Raw genomic sequence first — 25,191 nt, forward strand, 5'->3', positions numbered from 1 at the left:
CTTCATTTTTCATCTGAGATGCCTTGGAGGAAAAAAAAATATTGGTTGCACAGGTGGACACAGCCTTTACAGTCATATTTTGTGGCTTTGTCATGTACCTTGGTTTTATACCGCTGCAGCCATGAAAAGAATGGTCCGAATTCAAGGAAACATCAACCTCGGTATTAGAGAGGAACGTCTTGCAGATCTGTTTATCCTCCTCAAGGCACAATGAAACTGCAAACAGCAGCTGCTGGGAAATGAGACGGAGCGTTCTCTCCCCTGCAGCCAGTTGTCCTTTTATACTGTTCCCTACGAGACCGCGTACAGACAATGCCTGCACCTTGACAAAACAAAACCTCTAGAGAACAGAACGGAACATGGGTTATAAGGGGAGAGGTCACTGAGCGAGTAGATACATCATTCATGAATACCGGTAAACATGCTTGTAGAGCTTCCCTTTTGGGGAAGGATTTATTAGAATAAATGCTTAAAGGGTTCCTACCACCAGATTTTGAGATTTTTCGCTGACTGACACTAGCGATCTGCTAGTGTCTGCACTACCTAACAGTGCTCTTGTATCACCTTTGTCTGCTGCCATTAGGCTTAAAAACATACTTTTATTGATATGCAAATGAGCCTCTAGGTGCTATGGGGGCGTCTTTTCAGCACCTAGAGGCTCCATCTACTCACTATTTCTGCCGCCCACCGCGTCCCTCCAGCCCGCCCCTCTCCTCTTGATTGACAGCCAACCTCGCTCCATCTCGAATTCCAGCACCTGCGCTTCTGTATTCGGCGCAGGCGCAGTGACTGTCGGACCGCAGTGAAGATGCCTGCGCAGGGAGAGGTCCAAATATCGTGCATTCATAATTCATGGTCATTATATAATCCATGGTCCATCAGACTGAGAGGTCCTCTTTGTTAGTAGCTGTCTGATTTGGCTAATTAAAGGACTTCTCGATGTCCTATCCTCAAGACAGGTCATTAGCATTATATTGGTGAGGGTTCAACTCTCGGCACCCCTGCCGTTCAGCTGCCAAGTAAGCCAAAGCACTCAATAGAGCACCTGTGAGTGCCACAGCCTCCTCACAGCTTATCTTGCATGGTATTGTCCTTTGGATAGCGGTTGTGTTTGACGTCATATGACCTAAGTGTTCATGCTTCATACAGCTGGTCGGCGATGGGGCTGGGACCCCGCTGTGAGGAAAATTGATTATTATTTACTGGCAGCCCTGATTGTCATTTGATTCACCTTTTGGCATGTACATCAGTGTACATGCAAAATAAGTTCCCACCCCCCAGCCATCTGATTGTCAGCTAGCAAGGAAGAAAGCCCCAGGGGTCTAGGCTTCAAGGAGGCCCCAGGTGGAGATTGTCACACCTCAATCAGCCAGTTTGGAGGCAAGCTAAATCCTGCAGGAAAACCCCCCCAGCAGGAGGTATCAACCCTTGCCAGGATCAATGCAACCTCTGAGACATGTTGGCACCTACATTTCATAAGGAATTATGAATCGCCCGGCCATCGCAGGCGCAAACCGGATACATATTTGTGTCCCGGGGGCCACGATGTACGTGCCCATGGTCTTCGTTTGATGGGGAGATGTCAGGGAAGGGAGATATTCATATCTCCACACAGAAACCAAATAACGGTACCATGTTTGGACTCTAGTTGTAGCCGGAACCCAGGCGGATCAATTGGGCCCAGAACTATCTTCCTGCGACATTCTGGTCTGGGGCTATGAGCCCTTTGGGTCATTTGCTCCCAGCACCAGAGAAGGAGGGGTGGACCCTACCCATAGGCGGGGAGGGGGAGGGTAGCGGCCGGCTACAGGTCATAAGCCCATGCAAGCCAGAGGGCGGTGTCTTTCTCTGAAGAAGGGTCACATCATGCAATGTGTTTAGAGGGACCCAGGAACTAGCTGAGATCACGGCCCTTCATGTGACTACAGCAAAGAACACCTCACAACCCAAAGGAACTTTCATCTTACCCAGTAATGACTTTTACTCTGCCTAACCCTGTTGTACCCATATCACCTGTATCTGTAACCTCGGACCACTGTATATATTCTCTGTGTATATTGTGTTATATCTAGTGTGCCCTTACGGCAATTAAATATATAATTTAATCTTGTGCTGTCTTGTATCTCGATCACGAATCCCCACGTACGTGTTTTGACCTAGTTATAAGCTACCGCGGGTTGGTTTCTCACCCTATATAATCCTGTTAGCGGACCGGGCTTATATCAAACGAGAAGCTGGTGGCAGATACCCAAGCTGAGACAGCGCTGTTTTCACTGCGGCAGTGAAAAGGCTCTCTCAGCTTGTTGCTTCTCTGTGCCTGCGTGGACAGGAGGTGTCTGTGTGTAAACTGTACCAAGCTGACCTTACCTGCTCCTCTGGAGGGTGTAACGTCACGTTTTTGGTAACCCGTGACCATACCGCGTCTCGTGAGCTCGACGTAGGCGACGTCAAGCGGGCACAAGGTGTGGTATTCGTCACACCCGCCAATATTATATTGATAACCTATATCCTGAGGATAAGCCATCAAAATCCTGGAGAACCCCTCTAACTAATATTCTGTTTAAATAAGCGGTGTGAAGGCCCTTCTCACAAAAGCTTACAATCAATGAGAACATAGGGGTTAAATAAGTGGTAAAACTGCTTGTTTGTACAATTGTCCATCCATCTTTCATACTAAATATGGTACTACATAAAGAGAAATAAAGCTGCATGAGCCAGTCCCCTGCCAGTATCTGGTGTCCACTAATAAAGTGTATTAGGGTAAAAAAGAGCTTGGGGGAACTGTTGAAAGAAGGGATGAGTTTCTGAGGAATCATGATAATAAAAGGAAAAAAGGAAATTTATGAAATATGATAGGGCATACTAAAAACTGTGGATTTGGGGAATGAATTGAGTTGTCTGGAAAGCCCATTCTAGAGAACTGGAGCAGCAGGAGAAAAGTCTTGGAGATGGAGGTGTGGATTATGGAGGTAGTTAATCTTACATCATTGGCAGAACAGAGAGAACGGGTAGGGTGGTAGACAGAGATGGGGAAGAATGTAAGAGGTACAGCATTGTGGAGAGCTCTCTGACTCAATGAGTCAAACATAACCCCAAGACAACGGACATGTTGCCTAGGATTTATGGTAGTATATGGAGGAAACACAAAAAGCTCAGGTTTTGAAAGAATCTATTTCAGAGAGAGAACATGATGCAAGGGTCAGATATACAATCACTGGTGTTTATAATAGTGTAGGGGTGATGTCACAGTATGTAGTATATAATTGAGTGCCATAAGCGTACAGATGGTACATAAAGCCACATCTGCTAATAGTTTATCCAATAAGGGCTATGAAGAGTGGAAGGAGGAGAGGACATAGGGCTAAACTCTGTGAAAGAAGATGAAGAAGTAGAGGCAGCAAATGAAACATGTTTCAAGAAAAGGTACTGTACCAATATCTTCTCTCACAAGGTCTACTGTATCACCGCACAACCTTGGACTACTACTCCATACCACTGTGAGATAGAACATGGCAAACTCTTTGAGCAGATTTTTGGTTCGGAGCTGTATTTTTCCAACACATATAGCAAAACCCTAAATGGACACTCTCTTCCAGGTGGGTCTAAAAACCCATGCCCACTTCTGTTAACATAGGCTCTTAAATTTGTTTGGCTCCTGAATTATACATCATTTTGTCCATGTACAGTTTCTGATCTGCTGAGTGGAAGAAATGCTATTTTCTCTCTATATTTATGAGCTCGGAGTGCAGCCTCCTGCTGGGTTATTGGAGATAATAAAAGAAACGTTACATAACGTCTGTCACATTATAAATCTGCTTTTTTACCTGGGGAGTATTCGCTAGTGAGAGTTGTAGAGAGGTTACCGTATCAGAGTCACAGGCTCCACTTCTGCGGAGGATTACCGGTAAACTGTTGTGACACGTCTTCACCACATAGGGTAATGTCACGTTAAGCTCACTCTTCTCAGCTCACTCATGCAGCAGCCTTTTTCTGCATTCTATTCTTTAAGAAAGCTGAAAAACTATCTCAAGGAGCTGGAACAAAAATACTCAAGTGACTCTTTTTCACCTGAGCCACAAAACACTAAAAAAAGGGGGAGAATTCTAACAGAAATACTTTCAAATGTGCATCACAAGCCATATGCCAAATTTATTATGTGCTTTAGGCTGTTTTTGCACCTTAGGCACTTTTTGCTCCTTTGCAGTTCTGAAAAGTGTCTAGAAAACAGGGATGTTGCTGAGAGGAATCGTAACTTGTGCCAAATTTATTCACAGAGCGTGTTAATCATTGACACAAAACACGTCAGCCATAAGTCGGTGTATGTGAGAGATAGCCGTCTACTATGTCTAGTGAATTGTGCCAAAATTATCATTGTGATAAATCTGATAAAATGTGGCATTCGCACCTTCAATTAAAATGATGCATTTCACCACACAAATGGAAATTCCCATTGTTATTCTGTGATATATATTCTGTGTAACGTTTATACATAGGGGTTGATCATCCTCCTACGCCACTTTTACTTCATAAAAAAGTCACAAACCCTGGGTTTGCAACTTTTTAAATGTCAATGTGCCTAAATACAGAAAGCCAGTGGTGTTTCTACACTGTCCTTTCACTTTCTGGAAAGGTGGTGTGGTGGGACAGAGTGTAGGCAGGGCCATCGGCCATCATCACTGCTTTTATGGCGCAAATGATGGATAAAATCTATGCTAGCTATGAGTTGCCGCAGATTTCAATCTGGGTACACAGACTGCTGGCAAATGTGCTTGTAACAGCGGCTGCTGTGCACCGCTGTTCTCCTGCTTACCGCCGCTGTCCAGGGCACCGTGTTCAGCGGTGATCTGCTGCCAGTGCTTCCTATTCATTGTTGCAGTCCTGGGCTCTGTCTGTGTAGATACTGTTGTTCTGGGATCTGCTCCACAGTTTCCTCTCAGCCCTGGCCACAACATGCTTGCTGTTTGTTTCCTGCAGCACTTCCTTAAGATCTGGCGCGCGTCACTTCCTGTGTGTTATGGGTTAGGTCATGTGACCTCGCTGACCAATCCTAGCCCTCCTGCACATATATAAGTGGCTCAACCCCCTTCCCAGATGCCTCAGTGTACAAGGTCCTTGTGTCCTGCTAAGGTTCCTGATATCCACCTGTGTTCCTGACTCGTACTTGTATTCCTGAACTCTGCTACCTGTTTGATCCCTGCCTGCTTCCCTTGACTCTCCTGTTGCCGATCCGGATTGTCTGACCTCTACCTGTGCCGCCTACTCTGATCTATTGCCTGTCTGACTTCGCCTCTGCCTCATCCTTCAGTCCTGCACTGTTGCTCCTGGTTACGACTCGGCCTGCTGACAACGCCTGTACCTCTGGTACCTTTCTCAGGTACCTCCTGGACCATCTGCCTCGTGTGCCTATCCTCCTCAAGAGGTAGCGACCTGGTGTTCCCCTCGGGAAAGTCTATCCCCACCATCAGGGGTAATGTGAAGATCGAGGGGTTCACTTAGACAACGCCCTTAGAGGAGGTAGGACACGTGGCACAGTGGGTTTACACCTGCTGGTACGTGACAGCGCTTAATGTATGGTGAGGCATGAGCCTCATCATAAATTAAATGCATCCTATGAGGGTGCAAGGGGATATCAAAACCGGCATACAAAAGCTGGTCTTGATAAATGACCCCCATGGTAGATATATAAATGTATGAGCCATTATATGGCAATAGTCCATACATGCATTGGGTGACAACAGTAATCATTGTACTGTATCTATTCTGCAGTTGTCACTAAGGGATCCTCGAGGCTGCTTTTTGTCCACTGCAGATGATCTGTCCCCCTCCCTTTACCGCATCAAAGATGTGGCTAGTTTCCAAGAAATAATGCTGTTTCCTGCCTTAAGAAGTCTAATGCTGCTTCCTGCCTTAAGAGTGATATCTACAAGCAATATGGCGGTAAGGACCAAAGTTGAGAGCCTAACAGTGCACTGCTAGTTACTGTGAAACTGATAAGTATGTTCTTTAAGATAGGGGTAGGCACAAGTCAAAATGCCACCTTTATTAAAGTGCCATCTTGATAATGTGTCCTACAGTTAATCATGGCGGGTAGACAGGGCAGGAGACACAAATGCTATGTGAGCTACACAAACAAAAGCTGTTCACAGCTCAGTAATATTCCAGTCTTGCCTCACTGCCTTCGCTGCATCTATCCGCTGCATCTATCCGCTGTACCCATCTTTATTGTGGCTGCTGATTAACTTCAAACTCATCCACAACCTTTGTTGCTTCTATCCACATCAGTCTCTCTCTCCTTCTCTTACCAATGTACAATACACATATTCTTTTTACTTTCCTACATCACCTTGACCCATCTTTCTCCATGGTGCAGCAAAAAATAAAATAATTGCACACCAATCACTAACATCTGCTGTCCATTTCTATTCTCTTGATGCTGGCAGCAGGCAACATCTCACCAAACCCTAGTCCGCCTTCTTCTGCTAATCTCAGCTTCTCCCCTGCCACACAGAGAAACCATGGAAATATGATTAATATTTGATTTAGGGGTGGGCGATATGGCCCAAAATCTATATTGCGATATAATTTGAAGCATGTGCGATATGAGATATATGTCGCAATATAGTATTTTCTTCTGTATGTATACAAAAAATACAAATTACAAAACTGCCATAAGACATGTCCCCCAGAGCCAGTGGCATTAGCCCCAAGCCCCATGGCATTTGCCATCATCTGCCATCAGACATGTCCTTGTCCCCCAGAGCCAGTGCCATCAGCCCCAAGCCCATCTGCCATCCAACATGTCCCCCAGAGCCAGTGTCATCAGCCCCAAGCCCCATGGCATTTGCCATCATCTGCCATCAAACATGTCCCCCAGAGCCAGTGCCATCAGCCCCAAGCCCCAAGGCATTTGCCATATGTCCCCCAGAGCCAGTGCCATCAGCCCCATGTGGCATTTACCATCATCTGCCTGCCATATCCCCCAGAAGAGCTAGTGCCATCAGCCCCATGGCCATCCTTTGCAAATAGATCCCTCCCCGATCCTCCAGCCCCCCTTCACCCCCCCAGAAGAATCGCTATACTTACCTTTCCTGCAGGGTGCTCGGCGAGTCGGCAGTCTGCAGGTGTTGTTGCGTCTTCTTCCCAGCATGCATTGCAGGACCTGATGTCACACACAGCGTCAGCCAGCGGGCTGACGCTGTGTGCACGCCAGGCCCTGGCAACTACAGTACAGTGCGGTGCGAAGTCAGGAGCCAGAGCCACGGTGGTGAGAAGGTTTGGGTTCGTCTATTCACTACCGCTCCTGGTCATATCGCGGTCCGCGGTCCTTGCACAGATTCATATCGTCCATATCGTATATATCGCCCACCCCTAATTTGATGTAGGTTTTCTGCTGTTCTTTCTGGAACTTTTTGTCGGTGTGCAACAATCTCCCCGTCATTCATGACTTCTTCCTTTCAAAATCTCTCAGCTCGCTGGTCCTCACAGAAACTTGGCTGCAACATTCTGACACCCATATTCCCAGACCTGACAACAAGCATGGTGGAGGAAAAGACATACCACGTTATCCACAGTGTATATTTCAGGTTATTCATCCTGTACCCTCACCCATAATCCCCTCTTTTGAGGTCCACCCTATCAGACACTTTTTCCCATTCCCTGTGAGTTGCTGCTGTCTATCATCCCTCAGTTCCTGGATCACTTTGCTGCTTGTCTTCCTTATTGTCTATCATGTGAATTACCAACTCTTATTATGGGGGATTTTAACATCCCTGTTAACAATCCAATCTCCTCATCATCCCCTCACTTTCTTTCTATAACCTCCTCTCCTATAACAGAAGTCTCCAGGGTCCTCTCTTCTGAACCATCCATCCATCCTTTTTTAAACATTATTACCCCACTACTAAAAAAAACATCTGTAGACCCAACCTGTGCTGCTAACTACCGACGTGTCTCTAATCTCCCCTTCATGTCTAAACTCCTGGAACGTCTAGTCAACTCTTGCCTCTGGTAACTCTCTTCTTGACCCCTTAGAACCTAACTTTCATACTCAACAGAAACAGTCTAATGATCTCCTGACAGCAAAATGGAATAGCAACTACTTTCTACTGATTCTTCGGGATCTCTCTGCAGTACTTAACACTGTAGACCACAAATATGTCCTTAGTAAGCTCCACTCTATTGGCCTCAAGGACACTGCTCTCTCTTTCTCAAGATTCTGTGCTAGGTCCTCTCCTTTTTTTTTCTCTCTACACAGCCCCTACTGGACAGACCATCAGCACATTTGATTTTCAGTACCATCTCTATGCTGACACCCAACTATATACCTCATCTCATGACATCACTCCAGCAATACTACAAAACACCAGTGATTGGCAGCTGTCTCTAAAATCATGTATTTTGTCTATCTGAAATTGAATCGCTCAAAAACTGAACTTCTTGTCTTTCCCCCATCTACTAACCTACCTAACCTTGATCTTTCAGTTCCTGTCTGTGGCTCTATCATAACTGCTGGGCAGCATGGCTGCTGCCTTGGAGCTATGTTTGACTCAGATTTTTCCTTTGCTTTCCATATTCAATCTCTGGCATGCTCTTGTCATCTCCACCTCAAAAACATCTCCAGAATTGTCCTTTTTCTCACAGTAGAAACGGGCAAACTCTTGTTGCTTTGATTCATTTTGATCTGAACTACTATAACTCATTGCTAATCGGTCTTCCCCTCACTAGCCTTTCCCCCTTCACTGTCCTAAGTGCTTGAGCCAGGTTCATCTTTTTGTCCAATGACTACACTGATGCCTCTAGCCTGTGCCCATTCACCATAGAATACAGTTCAAACTTCTCTGCCTTACTCGCAAAGTTCTCCACAGTGCTGCTCCTCCCTACATATCCTCTAATTTCTGTCCACCATCCTACTTACTCTCTCAGTTCTTCCAATGATCTAAGATTAACATCTTCCATAATTCGAACCTTTCCCTCCCGTCTCGAGCTTCACTAGTTCTCTGGAATGTACTGCCATGGATAATCAGGATAATTTCCAACCTCCACAGCTTTAAACGTGCCTAAAGCTAGTTTCACACTAGCAGCAAGGAGCTCGGTCAGGCAGGCATGCCCCCAGACTAAAGCTCCGGCCCCATTGACTATAATGGGGGCGGGATGAAATTCTGGCGGCAGCACGGCAAACATGCCGAGAGGCAGACGGAATAAAACTACGCCATTATAGTCAATGGGGCCGGAGCGGTAGTCGGGGGGCACGCGTCCACTAGCGGCAGCACGGATCTGACAGGCTGTTCACCCGCCGGAACAGCCTGCCGGAGTTCCTTGCCGCTAGTGTGAAAGTACCCTTAAAACACATCTTTTTAGGCAGGCTTATCATGTTCCCTAAACTGACTCTTCCACATTTACCCCCACCCCACCACCACTAATTCCTCAGAACCAAACACCATCATTCCACACTAATCCCCACACTCAATACACTAGCTGCTGCAGTTCCATCTGAACTATACTAAGTACAGAGAGGGTTGGACCACTTTAGAAAATCAATTGTACCTTTTGTGTCACCCCCAGTTCATCAGATTGTAAGCTCTTGCGAGCAAGGCCTTCACTCCTAGTGTTTCTGCCTGTAATTCTGTCTACTTTGATATGTAAATTTACCTGTGAATTGTAAAACAATACGGAATATGGTGGCGCTATATAAATAAAACATTCTATTTATTATTATTATAATAAATAAATATGTCAATAATCAAACTCTGGCCATTTTTCTTTTTCATTTGTGTAAATGTCTTTATATTCACGCCAAGCCCCATACAGTCCATTTTCCTCTATCTCCTTAAGAAATTTGAAGTGCCTCTGTCATTGTATTACTGATGTCTAAATGCTGGGTAGTCTTGCACTGGGCCCAAGACAACATGATCTGGATAATATATGCACGGTTGTCATTATGTGAACTCGTACATACTGTATATTTATAATACACTGAAACATTATTGTTTTTTGGCATCAAGATCATTGGTCTAAAATGTCATGTATCAGTGTGAATATTCAATGATATTCACACTTGAAGTTGTCCATATAATACAGATTCTTCAGTGACATCATAAGAAGTGTCATTATTGCTCTGTGACATCATGTCATGGTGGTATTGTATAGCAGAGTCTCATTGTTGGATGACGCTATGTATCAGACAGATGGCACTATGTATTACTGACGTCATGTGTCAATGTACAAACTGTGACATCATGTGTGATGTATCACCTTGTCATTGTGACATACAGTGAGAAACAGAAGTATTTGAACATCTTGTGATTTTGCAAGTTCTCCCACTTAGAAATCATGGAGGGGTCTGAAATTCACATTGTAGGTGCATTCCCACTCTGAGAGACAGAATAAAATAAAATAAAATCAGGAAATCACATATGTATGATTTTGAAAGGATTTATTTGTCTTCCACTGCTGAAGATAAGTATTTGAACACCTGAGAAAGAGCAAGAATTCTGGCTCTCAAACACCTGTTACTGTGCCACATCTACTCCACTCATTAATCTAACTTAGTAGCACCTGTCTGAGCTCTTTAAAGGCCCATGTCCACCTCACAGTCAGTCAGGCACCAACTACTACCATATGCAAGACTAAAGAGCTGTCAAAAGACACCAGAGACAAAATTGTGGACCTCCACAAGGCTGGAAAGGGCTACGGGGCAATTGTCAAGCAACTTGGTGAAAATAAATCAACTGTTGGAGCAATTGTTAGAAAATGGAAGAGGCTAAAGACGACTGTCAGTCTCCCTCAGACTGGGGCTCCATGCAAGATCTCACCTCGTGGGGTATCACTGATGATAAGAAAGGTGAGGAATCAGCCCAGAACTACAAGGGAGGAGCTGGTCAATGACATGAACAGTGCTAGGACCACAGTTTCAAAGGTCAGTCGGTAGAACACTATGCCCTAATGGTTTCAAATTATGCATTGCGCGGAAGGTTCAAGTCATCACATGTACAGGCCTGTCTGAAGTTTGCCAATGACCATCTGGACGATCCAGAGGAGTTATTGGAGAAAGTCATGTGGTCAGATGAGACCAAAGTAGAACTTTTTGGTCTAAACTTCACGTCGTGTTTGGAGGAAAAAGAAGGATGAGTTGCATCCCAAGAACACCATCCCTACTGTCAAACATGGGGTGGTAACATCATGCTTTGGGGGTGATTTTCGCAAAGGGGACAGGACGACTGCACTGTATTAAGGAGAGGATGAATGGGGCCATTTATTGTGAGATTTTGAGCAACAGTCAGAGCATTAAAGATGGGTCGTGGCTGGGTCTTTCAACATGACAACGACCCAAAATACACAGCCAGGTAACCAAGGAGTGGCTCCGTAAGAAGCATATCAAGGTTCTGGAGTAGCCTAGCCAGTCTCTAGACCTAAATCCAATAGAACATCTTTGGAGGGAGCTGAAACTGTGTATTGCTCAGCGACAGCCCTGAAATCTGACAGAGGGTGTTCAAATACATCTGTTCCTCACTGTATCTCCATCTTTGATTGTTCAGCATGTGTCATCTTCTGAAAGGTTCTGAGTGCTAAGCCTAAAAAAATAAAACTTCTGATCCCCATACCAATTTTTCTACTCAGTTGGGCTGTGTTGGTCATGTCATGTCACTATGAGGAAACTTTACTGGGAGGGTCTGCGCTGGCGTACTTTATGCCACATTTATCAAATGTCACATTTTTGATAAATTTATTTTGTCCTTAAAGGGGTTGTCCCGGCTCAGGGGTTGTCCTCAGGTCATCAATATTAGATTGGCGGGGGTTTGACACCCGGCACCCCTGCCGCTCAGCTGTACAAGGAGACGTGCATGCAATGTCCTCTGATGCTAAGTCTATGGCAAAGCAGCAGCAGAGCAGGAAGAGAGACGAGAGACAGCACGGGCATGTGCACGCTCTCTCTCCTCGTCCAGCTGATCGGCAGGGGTGCTGGATGTCGGACCCCCGCTGATCTGATATTGATGACCTCTCCTGAAGATAGGTCATTAATAGTAAAAGCCCAGACAACCACTTTAAACCTAACACTTTTATCTAGAAAGGCTACTCCAGTTTTTCTACTCCACCCTCCTACTGGAGTGAGGCAAATTTTTTAAAAAAAGTCTCAATGATAAATCTGAAGTGAAACTCATTTACATAACTAAAAATGCCCAGTTTCCCACCCACATTACAAAACTGGAGTGATTGGTGTTAAAATGCAAAAATATTGCAAAATTTTCTGCAAAGCAAGTGCAAAAAGTCACACCATATTTTGCAACTTTTTGACTACAGAATTCTGGAATGAAGGACTGATAAATCCGGGCGTATGTGCTTATCACATGGCCAGGGCATACTCTCATCCTGTGGTATGAAATAATGAATGTTCCTGTTCAACTGCTACAAGCAACAATCTTAGAATACTTTCACACTAGCGTTAAAGCAATCCAGCAGGCTGTTCTTTATTAGTATTATTACTATTTTTAAATTAAATTATATTTAAAATAATTTATTTTAAATTAATTATTTATTCTTGCCAGCGTTCTGCAAATCTAGCCTAGCAGGAGACTGCCGTTCACTGACGGGGCTCACAGACTATAATGGGAACCAGTAGGGAACCAAGTGCAAACTACTGTCTGGCCGAATCCCAACATAAATGCCATGGCGCATACGAATTCCTGTTACAGTCTATGGGGTCTGGCGGGCACGCAGCACTATAGGGCTATGCCAGATCCGGAGAACTAGCCTGTGAAAGTAGATTTTAAAAAACCATGAGGAATACCTACAGAACGTGTATTATGAAACTATGCATGTTTTTATATTAAATTTTTTTAAATACTGGAATGTCCCTTAAATTTTTATTTTTTTTTTCTGACGACTTAAGAAAGAGAATGTAGGTTTAACAGTAGTTCTTATTTCTTTAGTTTTGCTGTTTTTAGCTTAAAATTCAGCCTCTTTTGAATCTGCTATATTTCACCAAAGGTCGGTTGTTTGTAATTGTGCCGCCATGTGGTCATTATATGTCATGCAGTTCCTTCTAGACTTCATGGCACAAATAAGCATTACTGCTACACACTCTCCATGCAGTATGTAGAGCGGCTGTATAATCCTTCACATTATTCCACAGCCTCGCAGTTGTCTCTGTCTGCTCTGGTCACTGGCTCCAGGCCAGCACTGAGGTGAAACAGTTGTCATTTCCTGATGGAAAAGCAACAGGATACATAAATCTCTCCTGTGAACGGTATATTCTTATATTTCCGAATATATGTTGTTTGGAGGAACTAGGAAAGCACATTTTTGTGTCATATGCAGTGACCTACAGGTGAGCTTAAAGGGTTTTCCAGCAATTAAATATTGGCATCCTTATCCTCAGGATTGGTCATCACTATCTGGTCCAAAACCTGGCACCAACACCAGTCAACTGTTTGAAGGGCTCAGATGTTCTTCACTCTCTTCCCATGCAATGTATAGTGGCTGTGCTTGGTTTTGTAGTTCAATCCTATTCAGTTAAATGAGAACGAGCTTCAGGAAGCCCACGTGAGCGATGGACTTGACACCAGAGGCCGTAGGGCTCACCCATCAGATGGTGCTCTTCCATCAGATGACTGGCATGCTTTCAGGGTATATGGATGGGAGGTCATTCCATCTTCTCTCACTTCTCTTCACGCTTCAAGATCTCCAACAGCTGTGACCCACCTCCACCAGTGATTGTCTGAGCAGTCACTTCTTGTGTGTCAAGAGGAACCTGGATGCAGAGACTTGCGGGAACCCATGAAGCTTCAGGACAGGAGCAGCTGAGGATCAGTAAGGGGAGTATGAAGGAGACTTTTCTCAAAGGTGTTCTGACCCTCATATCAAACACATAGGGGCACATTTATTAAGACCGGCGTTTTAGATGCCGGTCTTAATCCCTATAGCTGGTGGTAGATCCCTGGAGTCATGTAGAGGCGCCGGCCTGTACATAACTTCGGCGGATCCACCACCTCTTCAAAATGTAAGATAGCTTCCGAGCTGTCCTACATTTAGACCATTTTCATTTAGAAAATGATGAATGAAACGAGGCTGGCGCTCCGTCCCCTTCCCCGTTCACACCAGGTCTAAAAACATGTGCGTGGCATGTGACAGAATCTGCGCCAGATATACGCCACAAAATTGACCCTCATAGAGGCCCATATATGAAATCTAGTGAATATTAAAAAACTGGGAGTATTGCCCATAGCAACCATTCAGGTCATTACCTTTGTATCACAACCAAAAAGGTGGGATCAAGGGTAACACCGCACTTTGTGTGCACCTTCTATAGACTGACTTCAGGCTCAAACAAATGTGGGTGGGATCAGTAAATTCTGGATGGTTTTGATAAAAGTTAAATGAGGTAACCCTTTTAGTAGGACCACTTCATAAATAAAATAGAATGAAAATAGGAGCAGCACTTCCATGGTTAGTGCTCCCATAGGCAAAGGACGAGATGGACGAGAAACTAACGGCAGGAGATGTTGGCCTTCTTGATTCCTCAGTGTACACATGAGCTCCTGCCATACTCACCGTTCAGCACTAGTCAAGCTGAGAATCTACAGCAACAAGACAGATCTGTGATGCGCGGCGACGAGCCGTATATTCAATATAACATACCACTTGTCTCCTATAGGCTATACTGCAGAACAGGCTCCAGATATTGATCTTCTCCTTGCTCATTTCTCCTCTTAATCACATTATCAACAATGTTTCTTTCCAAGAGGTTTTTAAGTCGTTTCAAACCCGTCCAAATGTTCTAGATACAATCTCCTTATTTTCTAATTTTCACATATACCTGGTTGTGCAACCACATCCCTCCACCTGTAAAATGAAGCCTGCTGGATGGGTATAACCATGGGTAGATACACTATAGAAATATCCAATTCAGCTACTATCGGACCCTAGGAGAAAACGGGCCAAGCCCTATTTGGATGCCAACCCTGTACCGTACAGTTAGCAAACAAAGGAGTGGGGACCTGGCGCAACGGTCAAGGAACGTGCATGGAGGGGAACAAACATCAGATGCTTGTTTTAGGTTGCAAAATCTAGCACCACAATGGGGGTCCAGTTTGATTTTTTGATGTGGGGTCCATGAGCAACCTTTGTCAAAAATGTGAAGCATAAAAACATAATTCTAGGGACAGTGGTGCGGAGGGGGTTAACACTGGATGTTACCAGGTGTTGAAACTTTTTGTGTCTTCCACTACTTTCCATAGAAGAGGGCAGGGCTCAGCAGAAAGGACCTCCCACTGCCTAATAGATTTACGTAATAGATGGCATACGTTAGCTCATAGGTGGCAAAGATTTGCTTTTCGATGCCAAAGGCACCTCTTTAAACCTTTTAGTGGGTTTAGTGGTGTGGTGGCAGCTGCATGGGAATTTGGGGTCCTTTTTTATTATTTTATTTATTTTTTAGAAAATCCCTATACGGCAGATTTATTACTCCTATAGATGGCGTAAGTTTAGACCGGCTGTCTAGACACGCACTACATTTATCCTAGGGGCTCAGGATTTACGATAAATGTCACACACGGATAGACACTTTTGTCTAACTCTATACCGACTATTGATTGGATTAATTTGAGTCAGAAATTTAAATCAGAATTGTTCTGCAATTTTGGCACATTATGCTACATATTAAGACGCACCCATTTCCCCCGCAAAGTCACACCCATATTAAGCCACTCCCCCTATTTGGCTAGGCACAAACAATTTCTCTAAACTTACATGTGACAGCTGCATTCAATTTTAGTGCAATTTAGGCCAAAATCTGCCTGGGCTCACATATGCCCCCTTTCCTGCAAAGCGACACCCCTTTTGAGTTAATCCACACCCCTTGTTAGGCTAGGTGAGTCAAACTGCACCATATTCTGTACACTAGTAAATGTGGATTACTCACTTAAAGGGGTTGTCCAGTTTCAGAGCTGAACACGGACATATCCCCTTCTTCCCCCACTCAGTCCCTATGACATGAGCATTTCATGCTCCAAGGCTCTCCTTTGACCTGCGCTGAATCGAGTTGGACAAGGACTTTTTCTGGCGTTCCGGTCATGTACCGGGCTCTCCATGGGTAAGCCAGACAGAGGCTTCCGCCTAGAGGTGAGCCCGGTGATGTCACCGGCACTAATGGGCGGGCTTTAGCGCTGCCCTAGCCTGTAAAACTTCACCAGGAACACTGCTAGGTGGGAGCCTCCACCTAGCACTAAAAAATGTAAACAAAAAGCCCTTGCCTTGCAAGATACAGCGCAGGACAAGGGAGAGCATCGGAGCATGAAATTCTCATGTCAGAGGGGCTGCCCAGTTGAAAACGGGGATATGTCCGGGTTCAGAGCCCCTTTAACCACTTCACATCCGCCCATAGGATATAAACGTCCTATGGGTGGATGTTTATCTCTCAATGGGCGTTCAGCTGGGCAACTCAGATAAAAGGCAGGGACAGTTCCCTGTCTTCTAGATCGCTGTATACACAGTAGGGTTGTTTCGGGTATCGAATTTTTGATACCCAGTCAATACTTTTGTCTGGTATCGACTTCAATACCGGGATTTGCCTTTTTCGATACTAGGCTTCGCTATTGCGCAGTCTAGTATCATAACAAGGAGTGCGCTGCTCTGAGCGCGCTTCGTGTTCTCCTCAGCAGCACAGGGGAGAAGGAAGCAGTCTCTCCCCCCTGTGCCACTGCTGCCACCAATGAGGAGAGGGGCGGGCGCACTGCCCCACAAATAAAAGTAAAAGTTTAATACAAATCCTGCGATCGGCGGCAGTTAATCCCTCAGGTGCCGAACCCGCCTCCTGTATAAAATGTTAATTATCATTGGTGGCGCAGTGCACCCTCCCCCTTTCTCCCCAGTATTAAAATAATTGGTAGCCAGTAAAACGGCTAGGGCAGTGCTAAAGCCCGCCCATCAGAGCCGGTGACGTCACCGAACACACTGGCGGGCGAAAGTTTCCGACCGACAGTGTGTTATTATAAACAAAAGAGCCCGTACCCTGGGCGATCTAGCGCAGGGCAAGGGAGCGCATCGGAGCATGAGATGTTCCGATGCTAGCCTCAGGGGGGCTGCCTAGGTGAAAATAAGGGTATGTCCGGGTTCAGCTCTGAACCTGGACCACCCCTTTAACTTAAGTATAAATCACCCCCTTTCCCAATTTTACATATAAAATATATAAACAATAAATAAAAAAACAAATTACATATTGCCATGTCCCAAAAAGTCCAAACTATTAAAATATTTTAAAAAAATGTCCTATGCGGTGAGCGCCATAATAGAAAGAAAATAAATAAAAACTGCGCGTTTTGCCATTTTTTTTGTCACCTTGTCCTCCCAAAAAATAGGATAGGGCTGTTCTATTATAGGCCGGACGTTCCATAAAATGTGCAATGCACGCAGCTTTTTTTGGTGTTTTATTTTTTTCGCGTGGTTTCAAATGGTATAGAGTATCGCAATACTTTTTATGGTATCGAAACCTAATCAAAATTTTGGTATCGAAACAACCCTATACAGATGAGTAAGCGCTATCCGCTTCCAGTCCCGGCCCGGTGGTCATGTGACTGCCGAGGCCGGGAGAGTGCAGGAGCTGTCGGGTCTTCCATAGACCAGAATCAGCTCTGCACTACAGCGCTGTATTCTGCTGTACAGCCTCTCTGGGGGGTGTATTTTCCCAATTAAGTAATAAATAAAAAAAATGTAAATAGAAAAAATAAAATAAAATAGACATATTTGGTATTGCCGCGTTTGTAACGATCGGATCTATAAATATATCACATGATCCACCCCGTCCGATAAACACCATAAAAAATTAAAATAAAAACTGTGTAAAAAAAAGCCACTTTAGTCACCTTACTTTACAAAAAGTTCAACTCCAAAAGGGTTAACAAAGTTTGTAAAATCAGTTTTGAGTAACTTGAGGGGTGTAGTTTCATTAATGGGGGTTTCCACTATGTAAGCCCCACAAAGTGACTTCAGACCTTTGTATATTTTCTTAAAAATTTTAAGAATTGCTTCTAAAATTCTAAGCCTTCTAACGTCCCAAAAAAATAATATGTCATTTACAAAATGATGCCAACATAAAGTAGACATACAGGGAATGTTAAGTACTGTAATAAATATTTTAATAGGTGCGCATTCATACTTGAAGGTGCCACTCAGTCGGCGCCTGCGCTCCTGAACATAGAAGCCCAATAGCTTAGGTAGGTTTAGCGTAGGACCCGCCTGACCTGAGACCACCTTGGCGCTTGCTAGACGGGCACAGATGTGTTTTGATCTAAATATATTGGCTAAGTGTCTCAGATATTATCATATCAGAGTGAGGGCTTGGTCCATATATAGTGCTTGCATCTACTTTACTAAGTGCAGTATTATCTTATTTCTGTGATTTTCTTGATATAACTTAGCCTTAAAGGGGTTGTCCAACCCTTTACACCTTCAGGACAGGTTATCACTACCTGATCAGCGGGGTCAGATACCCTGCATTCCCACCATTCTGTTCTGAGGTAGCTCCGATGCCAGAATTTGGAGCCGACTTCTGATCTGTAGGGGTCCAAGAAGTAGGACCCCACCTCCCCCAACCAGGTAGAGATGGCTTACCCTAAAGATAGGCCATCATATGTGAAGGCTTGGACAACCCTTTACATTTTCAGGACAGGTTATCACTACCTGATCAGCGGGGTCAGATACCCTGCATTCCCACCATTCTGTTCTGAGGTAGCTCCGATGCCAGAATTTGGAGCCGACTTCTGATCTGTAGGGGTCCAAGAAGTAGGACTTCACCTCCCCCAACCAGGTAGAGATGGCTTACCCTAAAGATAGGCCATCATATGTGAAGGCTTGGACAACCCTTTTAAATGATATTGTGTTCTACAGCTACCTGTTCTGATATAAATAACTAGGCACATAACTGACTGAAATGAACATCAACGTTCTCCTGAACAGCTCGAGCGAGCAGGTTAGAGAAGTCTGTGCCATCTGAAACACAAGTGGACGTCAGCCTGGTAAGATCAGTTCTAGCAGAGGGGACTAATAAAGTACTTACTGCAGAATAGACATAGCTAAGGGACCCTGCCCGGCACCTCAAAACCACCAACACCAAGGGCACCACAACCGACATCAGGCAGAAGATCCCAAGAACCAGGGAGTGCCCTGAAGGGAAGAACAGGTGCACCCGTCTCATCACTGCATGGCCCAGGGTGCGTCAGAACATTGAGTACTATTACTCCCATCCTACATCTCCGCCCCTGTGGCTCGCTGCACTTATTTCAGAAGCCTCTTGATAATAAACTTATCACAAAGCGTCCTCCCTGTGCTGGTACCCTCAGCAAATCAGCTGCACTCTGTGGGGAGCCTTGGAAGTAAGTGTTATCTTTCCCTGCAGCACCTCCACAGGAGAAATTAAGCATTACATGGTGTCCATTCAAACCAATGGGTTGTCTGTGTAACATAGGGTAGGACAGGTCCTCCAGAGAGAGTGAGGCTCTTTGTAACTGCTCTCCCCCTGTCCTCCGAAGCCATTAAATCAATTACTATGGAGTGACATTATTAGAAATTCTATATTCCTGAGAGGAATTGGGGGCATGGCAGCTAGCCTAGGTGAGATCCTGAGCCTGATAAAACAACTGCTTCTACACATCACAGGAGCCTCCTGCTTTTCTGTAAGTGTCACTTATCCCTTCTTATCAGCTTTCTGAGCTCGAAGAAAATAAAACATAGTGGGAAGTGAGGTCACTGCATACAGTACTGGCAGAAGAGAGACGCCCTCTGCTTCTGAGAGAAATGCATCTAGCTGTGTAGATGAAACAGGGAATAATATGGCTAAAAGAGACTTTAGGGAAGCCCAAGAATAACTGTTCCTTCACAGTCATGATCATAAGAAGCACAGCCATTATGTAAACTTTTTTTGAAAACTCATTTTCACGGAAAATAATTTTGTAAAAGATTGGGTGCAGCAATATGGGGGCACAAAGAGTCCCCCAGAGAGTCCCCCAGAGACAGACGCATCAGAGCTCCAGATACTGGGAAAGAGTGAAAAGTGTTAAAAAACGTCCTTCCCGTCCTGACAGTAAAAAAGCCCAGGTAACCCCCACAATGAAGCGCCGCTCCACAGCGTCTACGGAAAGCAATGTCTGCAGCACAAGATGAATACATTTCAAAAAATATTTCCACTCTGTTATTTTCCTTTTTTTCTGCTGCGATACAGCTGGCGGCCCACGAAACAGATGTGCGGCGGTTTTATACGGCGAGTGTATCAGATATATTTACACCTATAATATCCATTTATAATACCGCCTCCTCCTCGGGGGATCACAGATGACAGCTTCCCTCTGCTGCCACTGACAGCGCGGGCAAATAAGAGGAGGGAGGCGCAGTCATCGAGGGGGGGGGGGGGGGGCGGAAGTAACTTATAGGGGGGACGTCAGGGAATCCACACAGCTACTGTAAGTCGTCCTACCAACAGTACCAACCCAGAACTGGGCACACCAGCATCCTCTGCCCTAGCCCACCCAATGGCTATGATGGGAGTAGTTGTTTTTATGTTACACTGCAATAGATAGATAGATAGATAGATAGATAGATAGATATGGAATAATTAGATAGATAGATAGATGATAGTTTGATAGATAGATAGATAATAGATATAATAAATAGATAGATAATAGATAGATAATTAGAAGGATAGAGATATATACAGTAGATAGATATAGATAATAGATAATTGGTATATAGATAAATAGATATATACAGTAGATAGATATGGGATAATTAGATGATAGACAGATAGGATATATACCGTAGATAGATATGGGATAATATATAGATAATTAGAAGGATAGAGATATATACAGTAGATAGATATAGATAGCTATAGATACAGTAGATAACAGATAGATAATTAGATAGATAGATAGATAGGATATATACCGTAGATAGATATGGGATAATAGATAGATAATTAGAAGGATAGAGATATATACAGTAGATAGATATAGATAGCTATAGATACAGTAGATAACAGATAGATAATTAGATAGATAGAAGGATATATACCGTAGATAGAGATAATAGATAGATAATTAGAAGGATAGAGATATATACAGTAGATAGATATAGATAGCTATAGATACAGTAGATAACAGATAGATAATTAGATAGATAGATAGATAGGATATATACCGTAGATAGATATGGGATAATAGATAGATAATTAGAAGGATAGAGATATATACAGTAGATAGATATAGATAGCTATAGATACAGTAGATAACAGATAGATAATTAGATAGATAGAAGGATATATACCGTAGATAGAGATAATAGATAGATAATTAGAAGGATAGAGATATATACAGTAGATAGATATAGATAGCTATAGATACAGTAGATAACAGATAGATAATTAGATAGATAGATAGATAGATAGATAGATAGGATATATACCGTAGATAGATATGGGATAATAGATAGATAATTAGAAGGATAGAGATATATACAGTAGATAGATATAGATAGCTATAGATACAGTAGATAACAGATAGATAATTAGATAGATAGAAGGATATATACCGTAGATAGAGATAATAGATAGATAATTAGAAGGATAGAGATATATACAGTAGATAGATATAGATACAGTAGATAACAGATAGATAATTAGATAGATAGAGATAAATGATAGGTAGGTTTAGTTAACCCTTCACTCTAGGGCAGATGCTGGCAGACATACCTCTGCAGCACCCAGCGGTAAGTGCTCCCCCCATTCTCACACACAACTGTTCCCCGGACACAAAGCGCCATGTGCCGCCTCCGTGCCGGGCTCTGAAGTAAGTGCCACCTGAGAGGCCGGGCACCTCCTGCCGCAACTAACCCTCCTGTGTGAAAAAAGCCCGGGGTAATAAGAGGAGCCAGGCACGTTCATTAACAAGGAGTGTCAGCTCATCCAGGTGACAAGGCTGCAGCGGGCTCCACGCTCCGGCACCCCACGGGTTAAGGCAGCCTCCCATCATCCATCGCAGAGCGTGCATTCTGAGAGTTGTAGTAGAGAGGGGTCTTACCTCTACATTGAAATACTGCCGCTCTGCAGACACAGCACATACAATCCAAAGCAAGGCTTGCCCAAAAAGCACCAATGAATGGGAGAAATCCAGCGCCCTGATCCAGACCATGGTGAGCCCTCAGCAGTCCGTCTCCTCGTCCTTCAGCAAGTGCACGATCACTGGCCGGGCATGAGAGGGGCTCCACAGGGGCACAGGGGCATCATTCATAGCCAGCTGCCAGGGGTGGAGGAGAGAGGCCTGTGTGCCCAGCCTGCCTCCCTGCTTCCCTCTGAGCTCAGTCTCCTCTACGGGAATGTCCATCCTTCATCAGCACAACTCCTCCTCCGGAGCTGCCGAGTCCTCCAAGACTGGAGGGAAGGAAACAGCCTCCCCCTCCTCCTCCTCATTCATCTGGAGCTGGAGATGGAGTAAAAATCACACAAAGCTGGGAGGATGGGGTTGATACTGCAGGGGACATACCTGTAGGGGTTGTGTCACTTCAGACAATGGCATTTATCATGTAGAGAAAGTTAATACAAGGCACTTCCTAATGTATTGTGATTGTCCATATTGCCTCCTTTGCTGGCTGGAGTCATTTTTCCATCACACTATACACTACTCGTTTCCATGGTAATGTCCACCTTACAATGGTGGTCGTGCTTACACCAAATAGGGAACAGCACAGGTCTTTGGTGGCCGGGACCGTGTGACTGCGCATAGGCACGCATGCACAGCAGCTCCCATCATGGACACCTCGTAGCTGCGCCGCAGCAGTGGTCATATTGGAAACAATCACTGTATAATGAAGGACGCTTCCGTTCTTTTGCCCATAGACTTGTATTATGACGGAATGCAGTTCCGTTTGCTTTCCGTCCTAATAAAAGTCTATAGGAAAGCATAACGGATCCGTCTGTCGACAGGACTTTGTTTTCCGTCCCTCATTACGGGACCCAGACTAATCTGTTTTGATTCCCATAGACTATTAGGACGGAGAACAAACGGAATGCCTTTTAAAGGCTTCCGTTTTGCATTTCGGCATAATACAAGTCTATGGGCAGAGGAACGGATCCGTCCTTCCGTCTTATGGATTCCATTATTTTCCGTTATAACCATGTTATAACGGAAAGCCATAACGGAATCCCTAACGCTAGTGTGAACCCACCCTAAGTGCAATGCCCCCATTGCTCCTAGAGGCTCATTTGCAAATATTTAAACATCATTTGTAGTGTTGAGCAAAGCGAAGCATTCGAAGAAGAATTTGGTCCAAAGTTTAGAAAAAATTTGCAAGCGCTCATGTGCTAGGGACAGTGCTGCTGAAAACGATTGATAGAAGAATATTGGAGAAGGAGAGTGTATGGCCGTCTGCATCACGTTCTAGTGCACCGACATTCAGAGTTAGGGTCCATTCACACGTCCGCAAGTGTTTTTGAGGTCCGCAAATTGCGGATCCGCAAAACACGGACACCGGCCATGTGCGTTCTGTATTTTGCGGACTGCACATGGTCAGCAATTTAATAGAAATGCCTTTTATTGTCCGTCTCTGCGGACAAGAATAGGACATGTTCTATTTTTTGCGGAACGGAAGTGCGCATGCGGAACGGAAATGCCGATGCGGACAGCACATAGTGTGCTGTCCGCATCTTTTCCGGCCCCATTAAAAATGAATGGGTCCGGATGCATTTTGCGGACGTGTGAATGGACCCTTAATCTGTCACATTGCGGATTCAGTTACTGTACACTACAGACAGTTTACAAGGCCCTCCAAAAGAACAGACAGTGGCACAAATATTGCTGTAGCCGGCACAAAGCGCAGCAGCAGAAGGGTGGCAGCAGCAGCAGGCCGGAGCTGCCACTGTCATCCAGCGGTCGTGTTTTGACCAACTATCCAGCTGTACTAAAATGGTTGACTCGCTCTTTACCATCTCAGGTGACATCAGATACACACAGCCAGGAATCGGTGGGTTCCTCTGACACCACACTTAGTTGGCATGGCCCAGGAACACCTGTGTGCTCTCACCTGTCCTGCCTCTTGCTTTTGCTGCTCCTTCTGCTCGGGAAGCAATGATAACGGCTGGATCTGCTCCGCTTTTCAGCGAGGATGAGCTTTGTGAGGACAGTCAGCAGTTACAGGCCTGCACGGACATGAAGGAGAAGTCTGCTGCGGACTCCTTTAGGCGTACAACTAGCGATAATGACAGCCGGGTGGGAGCAAGCACGTGTTGCAAGAGGCCAGGGACGTGCCCAAGGGACCGATGAGGATGACACAAGTGATGACCAAACATTTGTAGATGATGGTGTAGCTGATTGCACATGGGAGCCGGGCGAAGAGTAGTGTTGAGCGCGAATATTCGTATTACGAATTTATATCGGGAATATCGGTACTTCAACAATTTGCGAATATTTAGAATATAGTGCTATATATTCGTAATGACGATTTTTTTTTTTTTAACACAGTACACATCAGGGGATCATCCCTCCCTTCTTCTAGCTTGTGGGCCAATGAGAAGGCTTTGTCACAGCTTAGCAACATCCCTAGCAACCAATAGGAAAGTTACCTACCCCTTCACTCAGCAGCAGCCATTTTGTGGAGTTTCATGTGAGAGAGAGGAGCTGAATACTGTGCTGTGCTTTTTTAAATTACTTTCTAAATCGCATATAATATTCCAGATAGTTAGTGTTAGATAGTAATAGGGAATTGTGTATCTGAATAGCGGAGAGGGTCCAGAGCAGGGTGTAGTGTAGGTTATAGAGATAGTTCGCTGAAATATACACTCACCTAAAGAATTATTAGGAACACCTGTTCTATTTCTCATTAATGCGATTATCTAGTCAACCAATCACATGGCAGTTGCTTCAGTGCATGTAGGGTTGTGGTCCTGGTCAAGACAATCTCCTGAACTCCAAACTGAATGTCAGAATGGGAAAGAAAGGTGATTTAAGCAATTTTGAGCGTGGCATGGTTGTTGGTGCCAGACGGGCCGGTCTGAGTATTTCACAATCTGCTCAGTTACTGGGATTTTCACGCACAACCATTTCTAGGGTTTACAAAGAATGGTGTGAAAAGGGAAAAACATCCAGTATGCGGCAGTCCTGTGGGCGAAAATGCCTTGTAGATGCTAGAGGTCAGAGGAGAATGGGCCGACTGATT

The 25,191-nt window shown here is 44.6% G+C and overlaps 1 protein-coding gene across 1 annotated transcript in view; it reads right to left on the reverse strand.

The window, feature by feature from the left end:
* The window catches only part of MMP16 (matrix metallopeptidase 16), a 203,704-nt gene extending 181,363 nt beyond the window's left edge, over positions 1 to 22,341 (reverse strand). Inside the window, exon 1 of the mRNA XM_044294185.1 lies at positions 22,062 to 22,341. Within this exon, the coding sequence (XP_044150120.1) occupies positions 22,062 to 22,172 (111 nt within the window). The 5' untranslated portion in view covers positions 22,173 to 22,341. The remainder of the gene's footprint in view (positions 1 to 22,061) is intronic.
* Between the last annotated feature and the right edge of the window lie 2,850 nt (positions 22,342 to 25,191).

The sequence above is a fragment of the Bufo gargarizans genome, chromosome 5 (genome assembly GCF_014858855.1).
Source record: "Bufo gargarizans isolate SCDJY-AF-19 chromosome 5, ASM1485885v1, whole genome shotgun sequence".
Taxonomy (NCBI): Eukaryota; Metazoa; Chordata; class Amphibia; order Anura; family Bufonidae; genus Bufo; species Bufo gargarizans.